The 24337-nt window shown below is 35.0% G+C and overlaps 3 protein-coding genes across 3 annotated transcripts; 2 read left to right on the top strand and 1 right to left on the bottom strand.

Moving 5' to 3' along the window:
• Window positions 1–7664: 7664 nt before the first annotated feature.
• Window positions 7665–15525, top strand: LOC116141700 (pentatricopeptide repeat-containing protein At4g04790, mitochondrial-like; the record flags this gene model as incomplete). The annotated part of the gene is made up of 16 exons (XM_031427176.1): window positions 7665–7977; window positions 8576–8623; window positions 8843–9469; window positions 9616–9795; window positions 10613–10677; window positions 11793–11900; window positions 12140–12253; window positions 12976–13071; window positions 13199–13297; window positions 13389–13508; window positions 13706–13810; window positions 14222–14386; window positions 14459–14586; window positions 14666–14744; window positions 15042–15259; window positions 15366–15525. Coding segments are annotated over exons 1-16 (2574 nt in total), but the record flags the coding sequence as incomplete, so codon positions are not given.
• Window positions 15526–15775: 250 nt separating this feature from the next.
• Window positions 15776–16588, bottom strand: LOC116141737. The gene has a single exon (XM_031427224.1). The coding sequence runs from the start codon at window positions 16500–16502 to the stop codon at window positions 15831–15833; it is 672 nt and encodes a 223-aa protein (XP_031283084.1). The 5' UTR covers window positions 16503–16588; the 3' UTR covers window positions 15776–15830.
• A 272-nt stretch (window positions 16589–16860) lies between these two features.
• LOC116141569 (pentatricopeptide repeat-containing protein At4g21880, mitochondrial-like) lies at window positions 16861–21214 on the top strand. The gene is made up of 11 exons (XM_031427058.1): window positions 16861–16869; window positions 17304–17429; window positions 18620–18734; window positions 18831–18943; window positions 19035–19154; window positions 19361–19465; window positions 19867–20031; window positions 20104–20180; window positions 20315–20387; window positions 20661–20872; window positions 20977–21214. Exons 1-11 carry the CDS (start codon window positions 16861–16863, stop codon window positions 21212–21214), a joined length of 1353 nt encoding a protein of 450 aa, XP_031282918.1.
• The last annotated feature ends 3123 nt before the right edge of the window (window positions 21215–24337 follow it).

Below are 24337 nucleotides of genomic sequence, written 5' to 3'. Positions count from 1 at the left end.
AGTGTGATTCCGTGAATCGAGCGGGATCGATCCGAAGGTGTAAGTTTGTGGATCGGGCAGAGCCAATCCAAAGGTGTAACTTCGTAGATCCGACAGAGCCGATTCGTGAATCGAGTAAGGTCGATTCGAAGGTGTTTTTGTGAACAAAGCAGGGTCGATTCGAAAGTGTTTTCATGAACCAAGCAGGGTCAATTTGAAAGTGATTTCGTGAACCGAGCAGGTCAATTCGAAGGTGTTATCGTGAATCGAGCAGGTTCGATTTGGAGGTGTTATCGTGAACCGAGCAAGGTTGATTTGAAAGTGATTTCGTGAACCAAGTAGGGTCGATTCGAAGGTGTTATCGTGAATCGCGCAGGGTCGATTCAGAGGTGTTATCGTGAATCGAGCAAGGTCGATTCGTAGGTGTTGTCATGAACCGAGCATGGTCGATTCGAAGGTGTTATCGTGAATCGAGCAGGGTTGATTCGAAGGTGTAACAAACAATTGATCGAACAGAGTTGATCTGAGTAATAAAAAATTGTCTGAATAATACTTCATTAATACTTGGTCATGAGGCCGATTGTCTATGAGGAGGTGGATAGGTCCACTCATCCTTTTTAAATACAAACAAAGGAAAAAAGAAAAAAGAAACAAGTTCACCTAGAAGTAGTAGTGTTTGAGGTGAACAACATTCCAGCTGTTGTTGATGTCTTTGCCCTCGGGAGTCTGGAGTTTGTAAGCGCCCTTCCCTACTTCTTTGGTAATCTTGTAGGGACCTTCCCAAGTGGGGCTAAGTTTGCCAGAGTTGATCTCCTTGGTGTTTTGGAAGACCTTGCGGAGCACCCAATCGCCTATCTTGAAAGTTCAGATCCTCACATTGATGTTGTAGTGTCGGGCGGCATGTTGCTGATAGACTACGTTGCGAATGCTCGCCCATTCGCGTAGCTCGTCGATAGTGTCCAAGTTCTGGCAAAGGTTCTGGTTGTTTGTTTCCTCGTTCGCCCATTGGAGCCTGGTGGACGGGACTGATACTTCAGCTGGGATAACTGCTTCAGAACCGTATGTGAGGAAGAAGGGGGTCTCGCCCGTTGACGAGCGAGCCACGGTTCGATATGACCAAAGGACTCCGGGTAGCTCATCTACCCATGCACCCTTTGCTTTTTGTAATCGCTTCTTTAAGGTCTGAATGATGGTCTTATTGGACGACTCAGCCTGGCCGTTAGACTGGGGGTTACGGGGGGTTGAGAAGCTCAGTTTTATTCCCCACATGTCACAGAAATCCCTAAAGCCTGAACTGATGAACTAGGATCCATTGTCAGTGACAATTTCCTTTGGTATCCCGAACCTGCAGATGACATTCTTCCAGATGAAAGCTTTTACCTCTCGATCTCTAACTTGTGCGAAGGCTTCGGCTTCGATCCACTAGGTAAAGTAGTCTGTCACAGCTAACATGAAGACTCGTTGCTTGGGTGCAGTAGGTAGTTTTCTCACTATGTCTATTCCCCACTTCATAAAGGGCCAGGGTGTGAGAATGGAATGGAGTCGCTCCGGTGGGAGCTGTGAGACATGAGCGAACCTCTGACAACTGTCGCACTTCTTCACATAAGCGGTTGAATCGGTACGTATGGTCGGCCAGTAATACCCAGTAGGGATCACCCGGTGTGCAAGACTGCATCCCCCAACATGGTTTCCATATTCGCCTTCATGTAGTTTGGCGAGGACACGTTGGGCCTCTTCTGGGCTTGTGCATTTGAGATAAGGACCCAAGAATGATTTTCTAAGGAGTTGGCCCTCATGTATGGTGAATCTGGCAGCTCTTGCTTTTAATCAACCTGCTTCGTTCTTGTCAGCTGGGAGTTCGTTGTGTTCCAAGTATCTCACTATCGGAGTCATCCAGCAATAAGCTAGTTCAACATCCATTGCCTCATGGGGTGACTTATTTGGTGGTTGTTCCTTCCAATTGGCTGGCCATTGCATGAACAGTAGAGGGATGGATAACTGAGAAGAATATTTGAGCGCTAAGCTAAGGTTGGCGAGGGCGTCAGCATGAGAGTTCTCTGCTCTTGGGACTTGGACTATGGAGAACTCTTCGAATTGGGCCTGTAGTTTCTTGACCATGTTCAAGTAAGTCGTCATCTTCCAGTCGTGTGCTTGGTACGTGCCTTGCAGTTGATTAACCACGAGCTGGGAGTCGGACTTCACCTCTAGTCTCCTGGCTCCAATTTCTTTGGCTAAGGAGAGTCCAGCAATGAGAGCCTCATATTCAGCTTCGTTGTTTGTGCACCTGAACCCACACTGTATTGCCTGCTGGATGATGTCTCCCTTTGGTGAAATCAGTACTAGCTCGAGTCCACTTCCATTCATGTTACTTGAGCCATTAACTAAGAGAGTCCATTTGGAGGGCGGCCCTTCGGTCAAGCATACAACTACTTTTCTGCTTGGGTGGTGGTACTTAGGGTGAAATCAGCAATGAAGTCTGCCAAGCAGTGCGAGGCCAATAGGATATGTCGAACTCACTTAGCTCGACTGTCCACTATGTGAGTCGGCTTGATAGCTCTGGTTTCTGCAGTATCTTCTTGAGGGGGAAAAAGGTGAGTACAACTATGGAGTGGCACTGAAAGTACGGCCTAAGCTTTCTAGATGCATGGATGAGGGCGAGTGCCAGTTTCTCCAACTGACTATACCGCGTTTTTACATCGAGGAGTGACTTACTTACATAGTAGACCGATAGCTGCTTCATCTCTTCTTCCCGAACAAGTACTGTTGAAATTGTTGTCTTTGAGACCGCCAGGTAGGTGTAAAGCTTCTCCCTGTCCACAGGCTTGGAAATGAACGGAGGGGAGGTCAGGTACCTTTTTAGTTGTTGTAGGGCTTCTTCGCAGGTACCTTTCGTGGGGTTTGACTAAAATTAAAGAAAATCTCATTCTCCTCTTCATCGGTTCTCTTTTCAACAGTCTTCATCTCTTCTTCAAATCTTCAACAATTCAACTCTTTTTTCTTCATCTCTTGACTCTTTGAGTCTTGATCTCTTCTTCTCTTCTCTTTTTAACTCTCTTCTCCAAGCTTTAAGTCCAAGACTTCAACTGTTCAAGCCTCAAGCTACACACTTCTTCTCTTCTCTTTTTAACTCTCTTTGAATCTTGTATGCTGGTGATTTGCTTGTGTTTGTGCTGGTGTGTGAGTAGTAGTAATAGGGGCTGGTGGATTGATGGATTTGTTATGTTGGTGGATTGATAGATTTGTTTGAAACATGTTTGATGAAATGCATGTGAGAGTTATATTTGGTATCTGTTTTAACATAATATTTCATTTAGTTTTGTTGTTTTGTGTTGTATGGGTCAAAATGAAAAGACTAAAGATCATTTGTGAAAGCAAAAGGTAAAGGCAAAACTGCAAAAGAAAAGCATGAATTCATAAAAATAATATTGTCGAGCTTGGAATTGGAATTGGCAGATACTTAAAGAAGAAGAAAAACACAACAAACCATCAGCTTGCAACCAACGCCAACTGCAAATTGTAAACCCATGTGCACTCTGTCATGTTTTTAGATTTTATAACACTATTATTATTTGACCTTTGAATGCACTGTCCAATTAAATTCAGAAAATAAAACAACTATACTAATTGGAATCCAAATTTTGTATGTGTAGCTATAAAATTACGGATAAAAATACTAGTTTTAGTTATTGTTCAAATATACTTTAAATAAAAAGGAAAATAAATTGTAGGGTCGACCACAATGTATTATTTAAATCGAGATGTTTTGAAAAGTGCTAAAACCAAGATTGCTATTGCCATATTTTTCAAAATGTATTATTGACAATGTGTCGTATTAAACTCGTAGATATCCATATCGTATTTTTTCCGTATCCGAATTTTATGATTGAATTTTTACAAACGTATTTTTCACCATTTGCCGTATCATACCCGTAAAATTCCCGTACCTTTTTTTTTGCCATACCCGTATTTACTAACTAGGCTCGAAAGAAATCATATGTTTACTTATGACTTAATTGGTTGGAGATTTATTTTTCGTGTCTTATCTTATTAAAAAATTCTAATTTGTTTCGGTTGTGATAGATTCTTTTGAGGAATATATTTTGGTGTGACAGACAAGCCATAGTGGAGTTTTTTCATTGAAATCTTTCTCTCTTTTTTGTGGTTTGAGGGAGTTACTGTTTCTAAATGCTACATTTGGACCTTTTTCCTGTTGAAATGACTTGTTTTTTAAGGTGACACTTTGGAAAACGATAATGCTTGTAGACTCTGCTTTATCAGTTCAATTTGCACCATTCCTAAGGAGCAAACAATGGTAGTAATTTTTGGCAACTTTGAAGAGCTTGTACTAGTTCACCACCTTCATTCAATGCTGTTTTTGTTTGTAACCTTTTTTTGCTCTCAATCTTATTTATCTTAGAGTTTGAGAACGTTACTTTACCTGGGATATTTTTTAGGAAGCCAAAGTTTAATATCATTTAAATTAATTCTCTCTTATTAAGTATCTAATCTATTAGTCAAGTTTTTTGGGTCTCTATTTGTTTATCTATCAATCATCCATGCAGATCAATACCTGCCCCTCATTTTTTAGCGGTAATCAATTGGGAAATTGTGTTTTCGCATACAAGTTGGGTACTTAGGATTTACATGACAAATTTTGATCGTAGAATATTCATTGCACCTTGTCTGCAATCAAAATCTTATTTTATGTTGTATGAGTTATGAATTTTGTGACATCTACAAGGCTTTAGTTATATTTTAACCTTTTTTTTGTTTTTTTTCAATTATGTAACTTTTTTATCGCTTTTATGCATAAGTAGTATTGCCTTAAAAACTGATCAATTTACATGTGTTTTTCATTTTTATTTTCTTTACATATATTATTGTAAATTGAAGGTTGAAGATATTATTTCAAAGTTCAGAGACTTGCATGCCAAACTGTAGATCAAACCTTCTTCTTTCTCGTATGAGAAGCTCATTGCTTATGCTTGTGGTAAGTGCTGTTGAATTATTTTGAAGGAATGGGAATAGTGTGTTGTGGTGATGATGACGACGTTGGAGGAGGTGGTGCCGGGTGGGTTAATTAATGATGGAATATTCATACTAGATTATTTATTAATTAGATATGAATTAAAGTTTTTTAACAAATTTTTCAGTAATTATATATTTGTATTAAAAAGTTAGAAATGCCCATTTATTAATTTTGCTCCAAAGCCTTATATTTATAAAGTGGTGTTTTAAAAACCTACCTAGGTGAAACTCGACAAAATGGCTCGGTCCTGACGGGTCAAACCGGTGACACAGCCTGTCCAGAGGTTTCAAATCTAGCAACGACACCCTTGAAACTATCTCATCACTCCCTACAGGTTTGCAATCTAGCAAACACACCCTTGTCTTTTGGTCAAATGCAATCGAAAATCGAACGTTGGCAATGGTGACACACCAAATGCAAATCCCACTCCATTCCTTAGCAAATTGGCCCAAGATCTGGTTGAAATCGACCAATTTTCCCCAAAAAAAAAAAAACCCATTGCTGGGGTCGACAACCATAGGCCTGTTTCCGACGTCAAAATCACTCTCCATCACCATGAAAACACTCCCTTCAGCCTCTTGACCAAAACCCATCTCACCCTACCCTAGTTCGTCTCACCAATTGCCGACAGCAACGAGCTGTTGCTGACGCGCAATTTTTGAGATTTCCGATCATTTCACTTATCAGAAATCACCTTCGTCCCCACCTTTTGACTTATCGACCCTTCCTCTTCAAAACCTCTAACATCCCAATTGCCAATTGCTCGTTGATCATCGTCTTCCTCTCTAGGGTTTGTCATGAACAGTCAAATAGATAACCCAACCGATGAAGGCCTTGGGCCCCGATTCAACTGGTTCAATCAGTCGGCCTAGGTCGGGCTTTAAAACACTGATATAGAGAGAGGAGAGAGATAATCTTTCTCTTATCATATTTTTAATCATTAGGACTTTTAACTTAAAACATTAGATAATAATAATAATAATAATAATAATAATTCTCTAGTATCGATAGTTCTAGAAAAAAAAATTATATATGGATAAAACCCTGATATTTTAACATAAATTAGATGATGTTAGGGTTTTGGGCGTTCTTTGATTGCTTTTTGAAACTATTGGGGGCAATTTACAGAAAACTTACTTTGCATTACATTACATTCCCACTAACTTGAAAACTTACTTCGCATCCCATAATAATTACAATTTACAGAAATTATCAAAGACATCTATTCTTGTTAAAATTGAGGGTTGACCGTTTTGACTAACGCGATTTCTAAATTATTCATGGTTATAGTTCTGACTTGACCATGTTAGAAATGTTGTTTAATTTTTTTAATTTATGTAAACCAAAAATATTTAAATACTTGTAACTTATTTCAATGGGATTAGCATTTGTGATAGTATTATTCTTAGTGTTGTGCAATAATAAAGCCCTTGCAGCAATCGCTTGTGCTATTGGCTATTACTAATTATAAAAGGAATTATACAGTAGATAATCAAGTATTTAAGCAATGTTTTAAAACCTAGCTTGATCTGGTCGGTTTAACTGGTTCAATCTAGAGTAAGGGCTTCACCGGGCTAGGTTACCAATTTTACTATTCATGACAAACCCTAAAAATTAGAGAGACGATCGGTGAACAATTGGTGGTTAGAATGTTGGCGGTTTTAAAAAGGAAGGGTCGATGAGTCGAAAGGTGGCGACAGAGGTGATTTTCGATGAGTGAAATGACTAGAAATCGCAAAAACAAATCGGCAACAACAGTGGGCTGTTGCCGGTGATTGGCAAGGCAAACAAGTATGGGGTGAGATGGGTTTTGGTTAGGAGGCTGAGGGTAGAGTTTTTGTGGTGATGGATTGGCAACGTTGGAAACATGCCCTATTTGACCTAGGTTGTCGACGCCAGTTGTATAATTTGGAGTGTTTTTGTACGATTTTAAACTTGTAGGGACTTATAAATTTTTCAGGGGCGTTTTTGCTAGATTTCAAACTTTTCTACATACTGACAGTCACTAGTTTGACCAACGAGTCAAACCAGTTCAACCTGTCAGCCCGGGACCCAACCACTTTGTCGGGTTTCACCATGGGCCGGGTTTTAAAACTTTGTATTTAAGTTATTTGATTCTAACAATAATAGAACTCATTCAGCTTTAAAAGACTGTGTTATTCAATCTAGTCGCAGTGCCCAATTGCCCATCAATGTGGGCTTCATACTGTCATTTATCCACGGACTGATATTTGAGGTGTGGAGGGACAAAAATTGAAAAGAAGTGAAAAAAAGATTTTATGTATTAAATCCAATAGAAAAAAAAGAGTCAGATTATAATTTTTTGTAATAAAAGAAAGGACGTTTTGAGTAGTTTTTGCAAGAAGAAAGTTAAAAAGAAAATAAATCAGGTAAGATTTCCTTTTGAATGAGTCCAACCATAGAGTAAAAACACAAGTCATATTTTGTTATTAATTTGAGTTTTTTTTAGTGCATTTCAAAACAGTAAATACACTAAAGATTACAGGAAATAAAAAATTAAAATTAATTTAGTTAAAAATAGGGGTTTATGGTTCTAAAATATACACCCGTTAAGTATTAATTTTTAAAAAACTTATTTTTAGAAACTAATTTTTGGAAATGTAGGAAGCTAACAGATAAAGCCCTCCCAAAACCCCTTCCCTTTGCCCAAAAAAAGAAAGGAAAACTCAGCTCAATCAAATATCAAATGCCGCCTCCCAAAGCCAAACCTTTGAGCTCGCTCTTTCGTTCAGCCATCAAATCAACCGCTAAATCTACAACTAAGCCGTCTTTTCTAGCTATATCTACAAGTAAGCCCTCTATTCTAACTTCACCGTCCGCCACCACCACCGAGGACCGCCTCTCGAAGTTATTCGGCTCCTCTCTTGATTCTAAAGCTGCATTGCCCTCCACTTCCGTCACTAACTTCTCACACTGCTCTCCAAAACTCAATTCTACAGAACCCGCAGGTGACTTTGGTGTCGCTAGGGAGGAACTAGAGGAGGACTCAAGTTCTGGCATTTTTTGTATTCATTTTAATCAGATATTTTTTTTTTTCCAACTTAACAGAAGTAATTTTTAGGTGATTTTAGCATGTTTGAGGTTTTTTTTTTTCTTCTTTTCTCTGGGTATAAGTTTAATTGTTTGGTTGCTGAGACAATCGAAGAAAAGGGATGGGAGGCAACTTAATTTAAAATTTTAGGCTTTTTTTTTTTTTTTTTTTTTGTTTTTTTTTTTTTTTTTTTTTTTTTTGTACCCCAGGTGGTGGGGACTCAGAAAGGCATCCGCAATTATTATTATGATTTTTTTTTTTTTTTTAAATTTCTAGTAAGCCAAACTTTGAAGCAGTAATTGTCAGGCAATTTTGGCTTGTTTATGTTATCTTTTTCGTTGCTAAGAATTTTGAGAGATCAAATGGAGGGCTAATAAAATTGTGGGTTTAATGGTTTATGTTGTTTTGGTTTCTGGGTGGTTGAGGACTCAACTAAGGATTTTTTTTTTCCATGTACTTAGAAGTAGTTGGATTGAACTATGACGGTATTTGATTGGATTTTAATGTTCATGCAGATGATCTACCAAAGCTGCATACAGAGGAGATATTTTCCATACTGCGTGGTATGTTCGTGTAATTTATTGTATAATGAATAAGTTGATGCCATTTTTTTTTTTCCATTTATTTGATTATTGAACAATTTGGAGTTAAAGAAATGAATTGTGTGATGTTACAAAAATTAACTGAACTCACAAGTAATTGTGTTAAGTCCTTTTTTTAATTGAATGTGGAGCTTGTTAGTTGTTATTCAAATTGGTTTCATTTATTCTCTTATTTTGCAGTTGATACTACGGCTAGTTTGCTCAAGTCAGGAGGGACTAATAATGCTAATCCCTTAGAAACTGTATTAGAGATACCATGGATTACTACCATGTCTAACAACAACCTTTCACAACTTCGAAAAGAAGTCTTGCGTGACAGGAAACAAAAATGGATTTTCAAAAATACTCAGACTCATCGTTTTGAAAAGTTAGTGAACCTGTGTGCAAATAAACTGGGGACTGATGCTACTCTTAATGTATTTGGTAGATTGGGGCGAGAAACTGGTGTGAAAGAGTACAATTCGTTAATAAAGATCTGCATTGAGCAGGCTAAGGATTGTGATTCTGAAGATGTTGCACTAGAACAAATTTGCAAGGCTTTCCAACTTTTCAATTTTATGAAGGAGCAGGGTTTTCAGCTAGAAGAGGAAACTTATGGTCCACTTCTTATGTATTTAATTGACATGGGTATGATAGAAGAGTTTCATTTTTTCCGTAAAGCTATTGAAAGTGGAAATTCTCGTTCGGATCCAAGACTAGGTTACTATGAGATGTTGTTGTGGATCAGAGTCAATGATGAAGAGAAGATTCAGGAACTGTGTAACTGCACTGCAATTGATTTTGAGGGAGACTATTTCAACTTGTTAGGCATGTGGTTCAGTGTCATCCTCACTCTCTACCTATTTCTTGTCAATGAGATTTTTTATTTCATTATCGTTTTGGTTTACCCTTTTGTTTTAATAATTGCCTACTTTGCATTACTGGTCTTACAAGATTCAACCCTTGCATTACAGAGAATTACTTGTTAGCACTTTGTGAAAGCAAACGGAATAGTGAATTTTTGCAACTTTTGGAGACTGTGGACATAACAAAGGTTTCCTCGGTGGACCATGTGATGAGTATTTTTAAATTCTTGGGGAGGCTAGTGTTGGAGTCCGTTGCAGAGAAGTGTCTCTTGGCATTAAAAATATCTGGTATGTACATGGTTTTTTCATTTTCCATGATTTGGAAACTTCTTATTAAGCATTTACTAAAGGCTTATTTACATAATCTCTAGATATGTTTGGGGAATTCATATTTGAGTGCAGGAACAATTTTGTTGCTAGTGTAAGTGACAAAGTTTTAGGATAAAAACTAATTGCAGTTGAAAAATAGAAGCGGATCAAGAATCGAGGAGCCTTAAAATAAGTTGCTAAGTTGGTATGAGTGTAGGCAATAAAAGCTGGGCTCTTTTTAACACATAATGTATTGAATAGGATAGAAGCATGCCCTCGGTCTTCCAATTTGGGCCAAGTCATTGGTGTTAATTTTTCCATGATTGTCCATGCCAAAATCTTTACTTTGCTAGCGACTGACTCTAGCTTTCCAAATCAGACTTGAGGAATATAAAATATGGATACAAGATTATCTACTACAGTTTTACAATAGGATCGGTAGAGAACAAGCCATACTTTTCATCATCTATCCAAAGAAGTTATTTGTTTGTTGTAATTTTACAAACATTATTCATATTTAATATCACGATCTTTTAAAATTGTTTCATAACTGTATGTATTCTTTTAACATTATGCAATTATGTAAAGCTTTAATGATATTCAGGATGATTGACTTTGGGTAGTTCATTATGCAATTATTTGCGCTGATGCACCTATGCTGTATCTTTCATATGTATCCTAAACAATTAAGTTCACTTACCTTGTCTGTGGAATATGTAATAGAGCATGTGTAGGGTCTGATGGAAGACTAGGAACTTGTTATTAATAAAGCTATCCATGCTTGGCAAAATTGCAGATTATGGAGCAGAGAATGTCTCAAACGTCATCTTTAGCTACACCTCTAGCATTCCAAATATAGAGGTGAGGAACTTCTCATGAATGTTCCCGGTAATTTTCAAGAGACATGATCCTATGAGACACCCTTAAGTTCGCATGCAGTTTGCTATTTCATTTTAAAAACTTCATTCTACTTTACTTCATATAAAACTTAGGAAACTCATGAGCTGATTGGTTTTCTGGAGGGAAGTTAAAAGTAAAACCCCTTTGGTGTGCTAAATCAAGTAAACGCTAAGTTCTCGAAAGAAATCATTATTTTATTTATGGCTTAACTGGTTGGACTTTTATTTTTCGTATCTTATCTTATTAAGAAATTCTAATTTGTTTCGGTTGTGATAGATTCTTCTGAGGAATATATTTTGGTATGTTAGACAAGCCATAGTGGAGTTTTTTCATTGAAATATTTCTCTCCTTTTTGTGGTTTGAGGGAGTTACTGTTTCTAAATGCTACATTTGGTGAAATGGCTTGTTTTTTAAGGTGACACTTTGGAAAACGATAATGTTTGTAGACTCTGCTTAATCAGTTCAATTTGCACCATTCCTAAGGAGCAAACAATGGAAGAATATAATTTTTGTCAACTTTGAAAAGCTTGTACTAGTTCACCATCTTCAGGCAATACTATTTTTGTTTGTAACCTCTTTTCTTTTCTTTTTTCTTTTTGGCTCTCAATCTTATTTATCTAAAGTTTGAGAAGGTTACTTCACCTGGGACATTTTTGAGGAAGCCAAAGTTTAATATCATTTAAATTGATTCTCTCTTATTAAGTATCCTATTAGTGTATTTTCTGGGCCTCTCTTTGTTTATCTATTAATCATCCATGCTGATAATACCTGCCCCTCATTTTTAATGGTTATCAGTTGGAAATTTTATTTTCGCATACAAGCTGGGTACTTAGGAGTTACATGACAAATTTTTATTGTAGGATGTTCATTGCATCTTGTTTGCAATCAGCATCTTATTTTATGTTGTATGAGTTATGAATTATGTGGCATCTAAAAGGCTTTAGTTTTATATTAACCTTTTTTTTAGTTATGTTACTTTTTTTTCGCTTTTATGCTTAAGCAGTATTGCCTTAAAAACTGATCAATTTACATGTGTTTTTCATTTTTGTTTTCTTTACAATTCTTGTAAATTGAAGGTTGAGGATATTATTTCAAAGTTTAGAGACTTGCATGCCAAGCTGCAGATCAAACCTTCTCTTGCATCATATGAGAAGCTCATTGCTTATACTTGTGATTTAAACAAGGTATGAATCCAATTTCTTTGTAGAAGGAAAAATCTGACTAATTAAAGAAAAAATGACTAAAAAGATTAAAAAATTTGAACATAGTTTTTTTAGGATTATGATGTCGTGTGGATTATTGAAAAATTGTTTTCCTCTCATTCTTTAATGTAATTTTGTAATCATACAGTTTTTGAATTCATACTGCTATTTATATGGCAGAAAAATCAGTGAAACTAATATATGTTTGATTCATTTCAAAGGTGCATGTGGCTCTTGATATAGTTGACGAAATGTTTGAAGCTGGATTGACATCATCCACAAGCACACTAAACTCTATTTTGATTACTTGTGAGGACAACTATGAGTTTACTTTGGTATGTAGGTTTGACTCTGACCATTTTCTTGTGTGTAGTTTTGGGTAGTTGTTATAAATACTTCAGGTTGTTAGGATGTATTAGTAATAAGAAATAAGATTTTAATTGCTGAATTGCTGACAGTGATTTCAAGAGTCTCTGCATTTGTCATGTATAATGATGATGAACTAGTAACAATGTCACGCTACACAAATTCTTTTGTGATGTTTCTGGGTATATTAAAAAGAAAAAATTCCGTGTTTTTGGTCTTCTTTGATATGTAAAATTTTATATATCCATTTTGAACATATGAACAACCAATTTTTATATTGCTTCTTGTAAAAAGTAAATAAATTAATAAACGAAGGAAGTTGGAATGAAAGTGAATCCACCATGTTTTAAATCAAGTAATCCTGAATTGTAGTTCACTGAAATAGTCGTGACTTCTGATGGTTAGCTTAATTTTCTAATTATTGTCATATTACTGATCTCTGTCAACATTGATTTGAGCTATGTTGTAAGGAGATAAAACCATAGGAGATGAGTTGAGCAATGATCTAGGACTCTAGTAGATGTTAGCTAAATTATACTTTTTTGCTATGAAAAATATGCCTTTTCGTCTAAACTATATAGTATTAGTAAAAAAAAAAAAAAAAAAAGAGCCATATATATTCATGCATGTCTAATCATTGGTGTTGTTTGAATCTATTTTTGTTACATTAAATTATTTGTTCTTATTTCAGGTTCAACGAGTCTATTCGATGATCTGCAACCATAACTTGAAGCCAAATAGTGAGACCTTCAGGAGCATGATAAGTTTAAGTGTGAAAATGAAGGATGTAAGTAGTTGCTCATATCTAGCTTGTGTTGATTTTTTTTTTTAATATTGTGATATGCTAAACTCTTAAGTATCCTATGGTTGAAACTTAAACATTATTATGTTGAAATTTTACCGTTCCAATACAGTTTGATGGTGCATATGCAATGCTCGGTGATGTAGAGAAAATGAATTTGATGCCAAATGCAAACATGTACAATGCTATAATGGCTGGGTATTTTCGACAGGTGACTTCTTCACTCTCAATATATGCTATTGAATTCATGATGTTTGTCTCATTTTGTGTTTTGACTTGCTATACGGCTAAATGCACTGTAGAAAGACATGGCTGGTGCGTTAAAGGTGCTTAAACAAATGGAAAAGGCAGATGTGAAACCAAATTCTCAAACTTTCAGCTACCTGATACAAAATTGTAGCAATGAAAAAGATATTGTCAAGGTAGTTTAAGATTCCTGTTTTAACGAAAAGTTTATTTTATCCTTTTGCCTCTGAAGAGTAGATACTATTTTATTGTTATTGATAAACAGTTTTATGATGTTCTTCCATGATTTTTTTTTTTTCTTTTTCCTTTTCATCTTATTGCCAAAAATGGATTTCGCAATAAGTGATGTGATAATTTGGTTGTTTGCTTTTAGTATTATGAAGAAATGACGTGCTCCGGAGTTCAAGTTACAAGGCAAGTCTTCATGGCACTTATTAATGCATATGCATCTTGTGGAGAGTTTGAGAAGGCAAAACAGGTATTGGTGCATGTCACATCTTGATTTTGCTTGAATCCATTGAATGCAAAATTTGTTTCCAATTAGTTATTGGAAATATGAGACTTGTCTGCATGATTTGATTTTATGCTACTGCATATTGGATAAAAACATCTATGCTTATGATAGACTTGCCTGCATGATTTGATTCGATGTTGCTACTGCTTTTGCATAAACATAAAGCATATTCGCCATTTTGTCAGATTATTTTGCTTTATAGAATTAATCCATGGACTCAGATAGTGCGATATACATCTTCACTTGTGCTTAAATCTATTGCATTGCTTTTCTTGATGTAGTTTAGCTAATAGTAAATTATTTTTTTCCCTTAAGGCGTATCTATATTGAACTGTCAATTTATGATAATCTAATGTTTACTATTTTCCATAATAGGTGATCTTAGACAAAGGTATTTCAGTTAAAAGCCTAATTGAAATCAAAGGATCACTTGTCGCAGCTCTTGCATCGAATGGACAAATGTCTGACGCCCTCGTTATATATGAAGAAATCAAGGAAGCTGGATGGAGATTGGAGCCTAAAGCTGCCATAGCTCTTATTGTAAGTTTTATATAGAGATATTTTATGTTTTAAGTTTTGTCAATGCAATGACAATATCTATTCTTATCTTAGGAGCACCTCCATTCTGAAGAAGAGTTGAGTAGATTGATTCAGCTATTGGAGGAATTGGATGATTTGGACTATTGGACGGATGGTTGCTGTAGACTGATCTTGCACTCCGTTCGATTGAAGCGCTTAAGGTCCAGATACAAAACTCATTTTTTTTTATTTCTAAATTTACTTAGCCAATTTGCTTATGTTGATCTTCTTTCATTCTAGCTCTGCGATTCCTTTGCTTAAGCAACTCAAGGATAAAATCAACAATGATGAATTTATTACAGAATTCTTTTTGGTTGAGGTTTGCTCCTATTCTTTTCTTGTCCCATTTGTAATATAGTCTGTTTGCTCTAAATACATACATTGTTGGTCAGCAGGATTATTGTGGTTGGTTGGAAGACATATTTTAGTAATAGTAATATCATATATGCAAACTTTTAATACCTGTTCGTTTCCATGTTTATCAATGAATATGCAAATATCAATGTCTCTACTTAGAATATTGTAATGTCTAGATTTTCTTTGTATATTTATGTTATGATTATGAATTAATGTGATGAACCTTGTATTTTGTCCTTTCATTTTTATGACTCTGTAGGTATTCTCCCTAATAGCGGAATCAGAGCCTACTGATTTACAAATTGGCTTAGACTTGCTTCGGATCATTAAGAATGAATTTGACCTTGCTCCACCACGTAAATGTCTTGATATTTTTCTCAGTGTTTGTGTGAATGCGAAAAATCTACAAATTTCTCGTTCGATTTGGAAAGAATATGAGACAGCTGGTCTACCTTACAATGTTTTTAGTTATTTAAGGTAAGATATGCTTGTTCATTTTTTTATGTTTATGTTTTTTATGAATAATGAGAGTTTTATCTTTCTCCATAACTTATAATCAGGATGTTTTTCCAATTGTTTGCAGGATGTATCAAGCCCTTTTGGCTTCAGGTGATCATCAGTATGCAAGGAAAATACTTACTAAAATTCCAAAAGACGATCCCCATGTCTGTATGGGGATCAAAGCATGTAAATCAACTTACAATACCCAGCAGCATGTAAAAGTAAAGGAAAAGGAAAAGAAAAAGAAAAAGAAAGAAAAGAAAGAATGATTGATATATTTATTGATAAATTCTCCAATCATTCATTGTGTAGGAAAGAAAGAAGAAAAAAGATTGATATAAACTTGGTTATTGATAAATCCTCTAACCATTTATTGTATATCAACACGACCAATTAATTAATTCATTTTCTTTGAAAATTGAAGTTGTCTCACCTTACCTATTCCCAAACTTTTCAAAGCAGTGGAAATTACAGGTTAGAGATGGAGTACTCGTAATTGATAGAATTTTGATACACCCATTTGCGAATCATGTGTATATAATATTGTTCAAAAAGAATTAGCAATAAGTACGGCTTGTCTGCAGCGAGCCTTAGCTTGCTCAAGTCTTTCACCCAAAGTCTCTTCTTTAACAGCAGCTTTCACCATGGCCAAATCCATCTGCATCAACCTCAAAACTCTAGACAACTCTATCACCATTCTATCCTCAACTTTCCCTTCATCTCTCAACAATTCTGCCTCTTCTCTCGCTCTCTCCGCCACTATCTCTCCTGCTTTCTCTAGAAGCGTTGTGGAGCCATAATCTCTCTCCATCAACTCCTGCAACTTCTCCAAGAAGTCCATTATCTCATACCCTATTGGCTTATCCAAGTTTATCTCTTTGGTTCTTCTCCAACCCACTTCGAAGTTTGGTGGTTCTGGCTTCACAAGACCTGCTTTTGACTTTCTCTCCCGGAGTATCTCAGATTTTCTTCTATTTTCGATGGGGAAAGACTCAGGGCTGGTGGTGGCCACTGAGTTTAGAGATGGAGAAGGGAAATCTTGGGGTTGTTTACCATCATCTGGGTTGGGGGTTAAGTTGTTTGAAGTGGTACTGCATTTGATGGATAAGTGGGTTTTGGGTAATTGGTTATGGAGGACAAGTTTTGATGGGATGGGATGGTTGAGGTGAGCAGAGCTTGGTTGAGAAAGACAGTGAAGGAGTGTGGACGTGGATGCCATGGGAGCTTTAAAGCTACAAGAAATGTGAAAAGCAAGAAGAAGATAAGATATTTGTAAGCTTTTTGTGTTGATAGTTTTGGATGGAAAGAAACAAAATAATGAAAAAATAGCTACCAATTAAATATATTCTCTATTAAAGAATTCCTCCGATTAACAACTTATTTTAATTAGAGTAAAAGACATTTTCCCACTCAAGGCTTAGTGAAATGAATTTCCCACCCAAAAAGTTTCAAAACAACATTTTTGCACCCACCGTTATGTTCCGTTAATAAATTCTGTTAACTACAGTATATATTCTTTGTAAAGACAAAAACACCCTTTACTATTTGACTTAATAATCTTTTTATTATTTAATGTCATGTCAACAGTCATTTATACCCACCCTTTAAATATAAAATTACTGAAATATATGAGGATTAAATTACTAATTTGTTATTTAAATAATGCTTTCAGATTTTTAAAATTACTATTTTGTCCCTGTGTTTGCTACAACTTAAACTAGCATTTATATATAAGAAATTTTGTCAATTTAAACGCAATAAAACTAAGTCTTAGCATAACTGATTTGCTTAAATAAGAATTCATATTGCAAAATTATAGTGCATAACCTAATCATTTTGTCAATTCAGATCCAATAAAAATAGGGATTTAGGATTATGATGTCGTGTGAATAATTGAAAATTTATTTTCCCTCCCTCATTTTTTAATTAATTGTGTAATCATGCAGCTTTTTAATTCTTATTGCTATTTATTTGACAATAAATTATAGTATAACTAATATATGTTTGATTTATTTCAAAGGAGGTTGACGCTATTGACAAAATTGAAGAATTTTTGGATGAAATTTTTGGAGCTAGATCGACATTATCCACAAGCACACTAAACTCTATTTTGATTGCTTGTGAGGATGAGGACGTGAATGAATTGGTATGTAGGTTTGACTCTGACCGTTTTCTTCTATGCAGTTTAGGGTTATAAATACTTATTTCAGGTTCTTAGGACACACGATTTTAATAGCTGAATTGTTGACAGTGATTTCAAGAGTCTTTGTATTTGTCATGTATAAAATTCATTTTTTTGGTCTTCTTTGATATGTGAAATTTTAGGGTGTGTTTGTTTTGATACTTTGGATAGGATTTTTGAAATAGTATTTGTAAGTGGAGTTGGGTGATTATTATAAGGTAAAATTTAAAAATTAACAAAAAAATTCCCCTAGATTTGCTAATTTAATTAAACACCCCAATATATAAAAATTTTATAAAATAACAAAAACACTCCCACCAACCCACAGTGCCAGATTTCGGCCAACATCGTCGAAATTGATTGGAATCTAGTATTATGGCACAGACAGGTCGGATCTGGCCGGTCGTGCGTCGATGTGGCCTTTTCTAGCCAATTCCGATCGTTAGTACGCTGTTGTGACAGATTTCGACCACCACCGATAGTGGTTGCTAGAATCTGGCAACTATAGGTGGATAGGGGTGTTTTTTTAATTTATAAAATTTTTTGTTGGGGGTGCTTTTGTCAATAAACAAACTTAAGGGGTTTAAATTTTTTTAATTTAGGATAGGATTTTGAAAATAAGAAAACAAACATACATTTATATTTGGAATAATGATAAATAATGAAACAAACGAACCCTTAAATATCCAGTTTGAACATATAAACAACCAATTTTTATATAGCCTCTTATAAAAAAAAAATAATAATAAACAAAGAAATAGTAGGAGTGAAAGTGAATCCACCATGTTTGAAATCAAGTAATCCTGAACTCTAGTTCACTGGAATTGTTGTGACTTCTGATGGTTAGCTTCATTGTCTAATTATTGTCATATAACTGATCTTTGTTGGTGCACCACATTGATCCAAGCGATGATGTAAGGAGATAAAACCAGAGGAGATGAGTCGAGCAATGATCTAGGGCTCTAGTAGGTGTTAGCTAAATTATACTCCTTTGCTACGAAAAATGTGCCTTTTAGTCTAAACTATATAGTATTAGTGAAAAATAAATGAATAAATAAAAAGAAGAAGAAAACCCATATATATTCATGCATGGCTAATCCTTGGTGTTGTTTGAATGTATTTCTGTTGTGTTTAATTATTTGTTCTTATTTCAGGTTCAGCTATGTCAGGTTCAGCGAATCTATTCGGTGATCTGCCTCCATAACTTGAAGCCAAATAGTGAGACCTTCAGGAGCATGATACGTTTATGTGTAAGAAGGGAAGATGTAAGTAGCTGCTCATATCTAGCTTGTGTTGATTTTTATTTAAATTGTGATATGCTAAACACTTAAGTATCCTAATGGTTGAAACTTAAACATATACCAGTTTATGTTGAAACTTTACATGGTGCATACGCAATGCTCGGTGATGTAAAGAAAATGAATTTGATGGTAACTGCAGACATGTACAATGCTATAATGGCTGGCTATTTTCGACAGGTGACTTCTTCGCTCTCAATATATGCTATTGAATTTATGATGTTTGTCTCATTTTGTGTTTTGACTAACTATATGGCTAAATGCGCTGTAGAAAGACACGGATGGTACGTTAAAGGTGCTTAAACAAATGGAAAAGGCAGATGTGAAACCAAATTCTCAAACTTTCAGCTACCTGATACAAAATTGTAGCAATGAAAAAGATATTATCAAGGTAGTTTAAGATTCTTGTTTAAACGAAAAGTTCATTCTGTCCTTTTACCTATGAAGAGTAGATATTATTTTATTGTTATTGATAAACAGTTTTATGATTTTCTCCTAGGAATGTTTTTTTTTTCTTTTTTTCTTTTTCCTTTTCATCTTATTGCCAAAGATGGATTTCGCAGTACGTGATGTGATAATTTTGTTGTTTGCTTTTAGTATTATCACGGAATGACGTGCTTCGGAGTTCAAGTTACAAAGGGCGTCTTCAAGGCACTTATTAATGCATATGCATCTTGTGGAGAGTTTGAGAAGGCAAAACAGGTATTGGTGCATGCCATATCTTGATTTTGCTTGAATCCATTGAATGCAGAAGTTGTTTCCAATTAGTTATCGGAAATATGAGACTTGCCTGCATGATTTGATTTTTATGTTGCTGCTTATTGGATAAAAACATCTATGCTTATGATAGACTAGTCTGCATGCTTGATTCGATGCTGCTACTGCTTCTGGATAAACACAAATCATCTTCTCCATTTTGTTACTTTATACAATTAATCCATGGACTCAGATGGTGCGATATACATCTTCACTTGTGCTTAAATCAATTGTATTGCTCTTCTTGATGTAGTTTAGCTAATAGTAAATTATTTTTTTCCCTGAAGGTGTATCTGGATTGAATTGTCAATTTATGATAATCTAATGTATACTATTTTCCATAATAGGTGATCTTAGACAAAGGTATTCCAGTTCAAAGCCTACATAAAATTAAAGGATCACTTGTTGCAACTCTTGCATCGAATGGACAACTGTTTGACGCCTTCGTCATATATGAAGAAATTAAGCAAGCTGGATGGAGATTGGAGCCTAAAGCTATCAGAGCTCTTATCGTAAGTTTTATATAAAGATATTTTGTATTTTATGTTTTGTAAATGCAATGACAACATCTTTTCTTATCTTAGGAGCAACTCCATTCTGAAGAAGATTTGAGTAGATCGATTCAGCTATTGGAGGAATTGGGTGATCCAAAGGATTGGATGTATTGTTGCCATAGACTGATCTTGCACTGTGTTCGATTGAAGCACTTAAGGTCCAGATACAAAACTCATTATTTTTTATTTTTCAATCAATTTGCTTAACCAGTTTGCTCATGTTGATCTTCTTTTATTCTAGCTCTGCGATTGCTTTGCTTAAGCAACTCAATGATTATGATGATGAATTGGCTGGAGACGTCTTGTTTCGTGAGGTTTGCTCCTTTTCTTTTCTTGTCCATTTGTAATATTGCTCTAAATAAAAACATTGTTGGTCAGCAGATTGGTTGGTTGGAAAACATATTATAGTAATAGTATATGCAAACTTATAATATCTATCCGTTTCCATGTTTATCAATGAGTATGCTAATATCATGTGTATACTTAGAATATTGTAAAATATAAATTTTCTTTGTATATTTAAGGTATGATTATGAATGAATGTGATGAATCTTGTATTTTGTCATTTCAATTTTATGACTATGTAGGTATTTCATCTCATAGAGGAAACAGAGCCTCCCGATTTACAATTTGGCTTAGACTTGCTTCGGTTCATTAAGAATGAACTTCACTTTGCTCTATCATATGAGTGGCTTCGGTCTCTTCGCAGCATTTTTGTGAAAGAGAAAAATATACAAATTTCTCGTTTGATTTGGAAAGAATTTGTGACAACAGATTACAGTTATTACAGTTATTTATGGTAAGATATGCTTGTTCCTATTTTTATGTTTATGTTTTTCATGAATAATGAGAGTTTTATCTTTCTCCATAACTTATAATAGGATGGTTTTTAATTTTTTGCAGCATGTATGAAGACCTTCTGATTTCAGGTGATCATCAGGGTGCATGGAAAATAATTAGTAAAATTCCAAAAGGCGATTCGGATACCAATGAGCTGATCAATGCTATCCAGGAGGTGGGCAAGGCCTGGCGACGCCTCTCTCTGGGCTCGACCCAGGGGCCCAAGGGGGATGAGTTGACCCCACTCCTATCCCACCCCGAATTCGGGGATTTTGCGGGGGAAATTCCCCACATGCCTTAATTTATTATTATTTTTTCAGTAACTTTTTCTTTTAAAAGTATTGTAATGTATTTTCACTCTTTAGTAACCATGAAAAGATTTGTATAATTATGGTCTTACTTTTATTCTATTTATTTTTTAACTCAAATTTTTTATTTTCAAGAATACACACACACACACACACACACACACACACACATATATGGATGATTATTAATAAAACTGCATACAAAAAAATATACATATTAACATTTACATATATATTACGTAATTATATAAATATATAAATTGAATCACAATAACATAAAATCATTTCTTTAAAAAAATTAAATCAATTGCATTGATTTTCTTGATGTAGTTTAGCTAATAGTAAATTATTTTTTTCCCTGAAGGTGTATCTGGATTGAATTGTCAATTTATGATAATCTAATGTATACTATTTTTTCATCCATAATAAGTGATCTTAGACAAAGGTATTCCAGTTCAAAGCCTAAATGAAATTAAAGGATCACTTGTTGCAACTCTTGCATCGAATAGACAAATGTGTGATGCCTTCGTCATATGGAAATAATATGTCTTAATTTGCATCTGAATATTTAAAAATACCTTTGATGATTGATTATAATTCCATGATTACAGGATTATCTCTTTATTTTATTTTATAATTAAAGATATTTATTAATGGATTTCAAGATCTATAATTAACTTATTTTTAAATCTTTATTATAAATTTACTTTTTTAAGACTCTCCTCATTTGAAAAATAATAAGCCTTATAATTCACTTTTAATTCTTGTCTCTTGATCTACATAATAACATACTTTTTGAATTAAAATAGGGAAAAATAATTTTACGTTTAGACTTTTGTACCGGATATGTATACCACTGTGCACTACGCGGCTCAAATAGACAATGAATCCAATTTGGCTCACTTCTTGTATGTTGGTCCATCATCTATCAAAGATTTGACAGTTAAATGTGAAACTGCCGTCCATGTGATCCTCAAAAACAGAAGTTTTAGACCTTTTAAAGCGTTGTTAGGATGGCTTCGACAAAAAAAGCGATCCTGAACTGGGAGGATGGAGATGGCAACAACACCTTATGTTTATTTGTTTCTTTATTTTGGGCTTCGGCCTGGGGCCTACAGCATGGGTCGGGTCAACAGGTACATAGTTTATACTTTTGGTTTTAAAATATTGACACAATTTTTTTAATCATCAATATATTATAACATGATGATTGTGAGAGAGAAAGTTGAAAATATGAATTGACTTTAATTAATATTATCTTTAAAATATAATTCAATTTTAAAACCAACAAATTGTCTGTCAATAAGATTATCCTTATTATAGAATAATTAAAATTTTCATGAATTTCTTTTAGAGAATACTGAATTTTATATACTACTAACTTTATTTTTAAGAACTTTTCCCCACTAAAACTTAATAATTCAATTAAATATTTTTATTATTATTAAATTTCGGTGACATCTGGCCATCCAATTTAATCAACGTGAATCTTGTATGGGCCACGGCCATTGCCGGCCATCGTCATCTACAGCTGGAAGTCGTTGGAAATCGTCGGGAGTCACTAGGAGGCTCTCAAAAATGACTAAAATGGAGTAGATCTGGCCATTTCCGGCCAAATCGATGGATTTGGTTGTTAATGGCCATATCTTGCCCAGATATGGTCGTTAAAGGCCATGAATTTGACCGAAAATGACCATAATAGATCTGGCTATGAAAAGGCCAAATCTTTGGTCGTAAAACGGCGACCATTTCACGGCCACATCTTTAGCCGTGAAACAGCTAGATTTGGTCGTTTCCAACCATCCATGGCCGAAAACGTCCTTTTCGGCACACAACCAACAAGATCCTACCAGTTTTGTGCCAATATGATGACTTTTGTTGGCAGCCAGCAGTAGTGGCTAGAGGCCGGCAGTGGTCTTGGGTGGGTAGGGGTATTTTATTAACTTTTAAACTTTTTTTGTGACGGGGGTGTTTTAGCTAAATTCTCAAATGTAAAGGGTCTGAGCGATTGTTATTTGGTAGACATATGAGGGCAAATGTGTCTGAAATGATAAAAGATTAAGGGCAAAATAGGGTCAAAATTAAGATTACCTCGGTAATCTTATATTAACACCCCTTAGAAAGGTAATATGATTACCTCCAATATTACCAACAGTAAACACTATTTGTAATAAAGGGTTACATAATCTTTTATTACTTGATAACCAAATGAGGGAATCTTGAAAATTAAACAAAGATTACAAGATTAATCTCATGTCACCCCGAACCAAATGCTACCTAAATTGTTTTTAAAACAAGGGCATTATTGTCCATAAATTTTATTAATAAGGGATAAAATTATAACAAAACTAAGATAATCAAGTAATCTTATAATACCTAAAAAAATGGAGGTTATCAAATTACCTCCAATATTACCAATAGTAACTACTATCAGGGCGTTTGGTTAGGGGTTATATGGGATTTGTGGAGTTCAGTCATCTTATATTACTTGATTACCATGTTTGGTTGTCAAGTAATATAAGATACTGATAATCTTCAAATACCAATAGTAGTTACTATTAGTAATTTTCTTAGGTATTGTAAGATTACTTAGGTAATCTTTTCTTTTGTTACGATTCTATCCTTTATTAATAAAATTTTATGACAGTAACTCCTTAATTTTTAATTTTATTTACATGAATCTTGCTTTTACCATTTGACCCCAATTAATTAACTTTCTAGACAAAATTACCCTTGAAATCAAAACAAATTTTAGCTTACCCAAGTCGCCATCCCCACCCACTTGCTACCGCCTGACACCAGCCAAACCACCACGACCGCCGGAAGTCACCTAGAGTCGCCGTGAGCAACCCACCGTGAGCGAGAGGCCTCGATATGGCCATTCCGGCCATATTGATGGAGAGAGGCCATATCGAGAGCAAATATAATCGAAAATAGCCAGATCTATTTTGGCCATTTCCAACCAAATTGATGAGTCTAGCAGTTAACGACTAGATTGACGGGTCTAGCCGTTAACAGCCATACCCTTGGCCTTTTTCAGCCAGATCTAGGCGAGATCTAGCCGATAAAGATCAACCCATCAATCTTGCCGATAAAGGTCAAGGGTCCAGCCGATC

The sequence above is a fragment of the Pistacia vera genome, unplaced genomic scaffold, assembly GCF_008641045.1.
Source record: "Pistacia vera cultivar Batoury unplaced genomic scaffold, PisVer_v2 Contig40, whole genome shotgun sequence".
Lineage (NCBI taxonomy): Eukaryota > Viridiplantae > Streptophyta > Magnoliopsida > Sapindales > Anacardiaceae > Pistacia > Pistacia vera.
This window is presented reverse-complemented; position numbering and strand designations above follow the sequence as displayed.

Excerpts from the sequence above, each read along its gene's own strand:
- LOC116141737 (XM_031427224.1), bottom strand. The coding sequence starts at position 16,502 with ATGGCATCCACGTCCACACTCCTTCACTGTCTTTCTCAACCAAGCTCT.
- LOC116141569 (XM_031427058.1), top strand. Across the intron at positions 18,735-18,830 it reads TGTAAGAAGGGAAGATGTAA|TTTATGTTGAAACTTTACAT; the intron begins GTAGCTGCTCAT and ends AACATATACCAG. Across the intron at positions 20,388-20,660 it reads GAGACGTCTTGTTTCGTGAG|GTATTTCATCTCATAGAGGA; the intron begins GTTTGCTCCTTT and ends ATGACTATGTAG.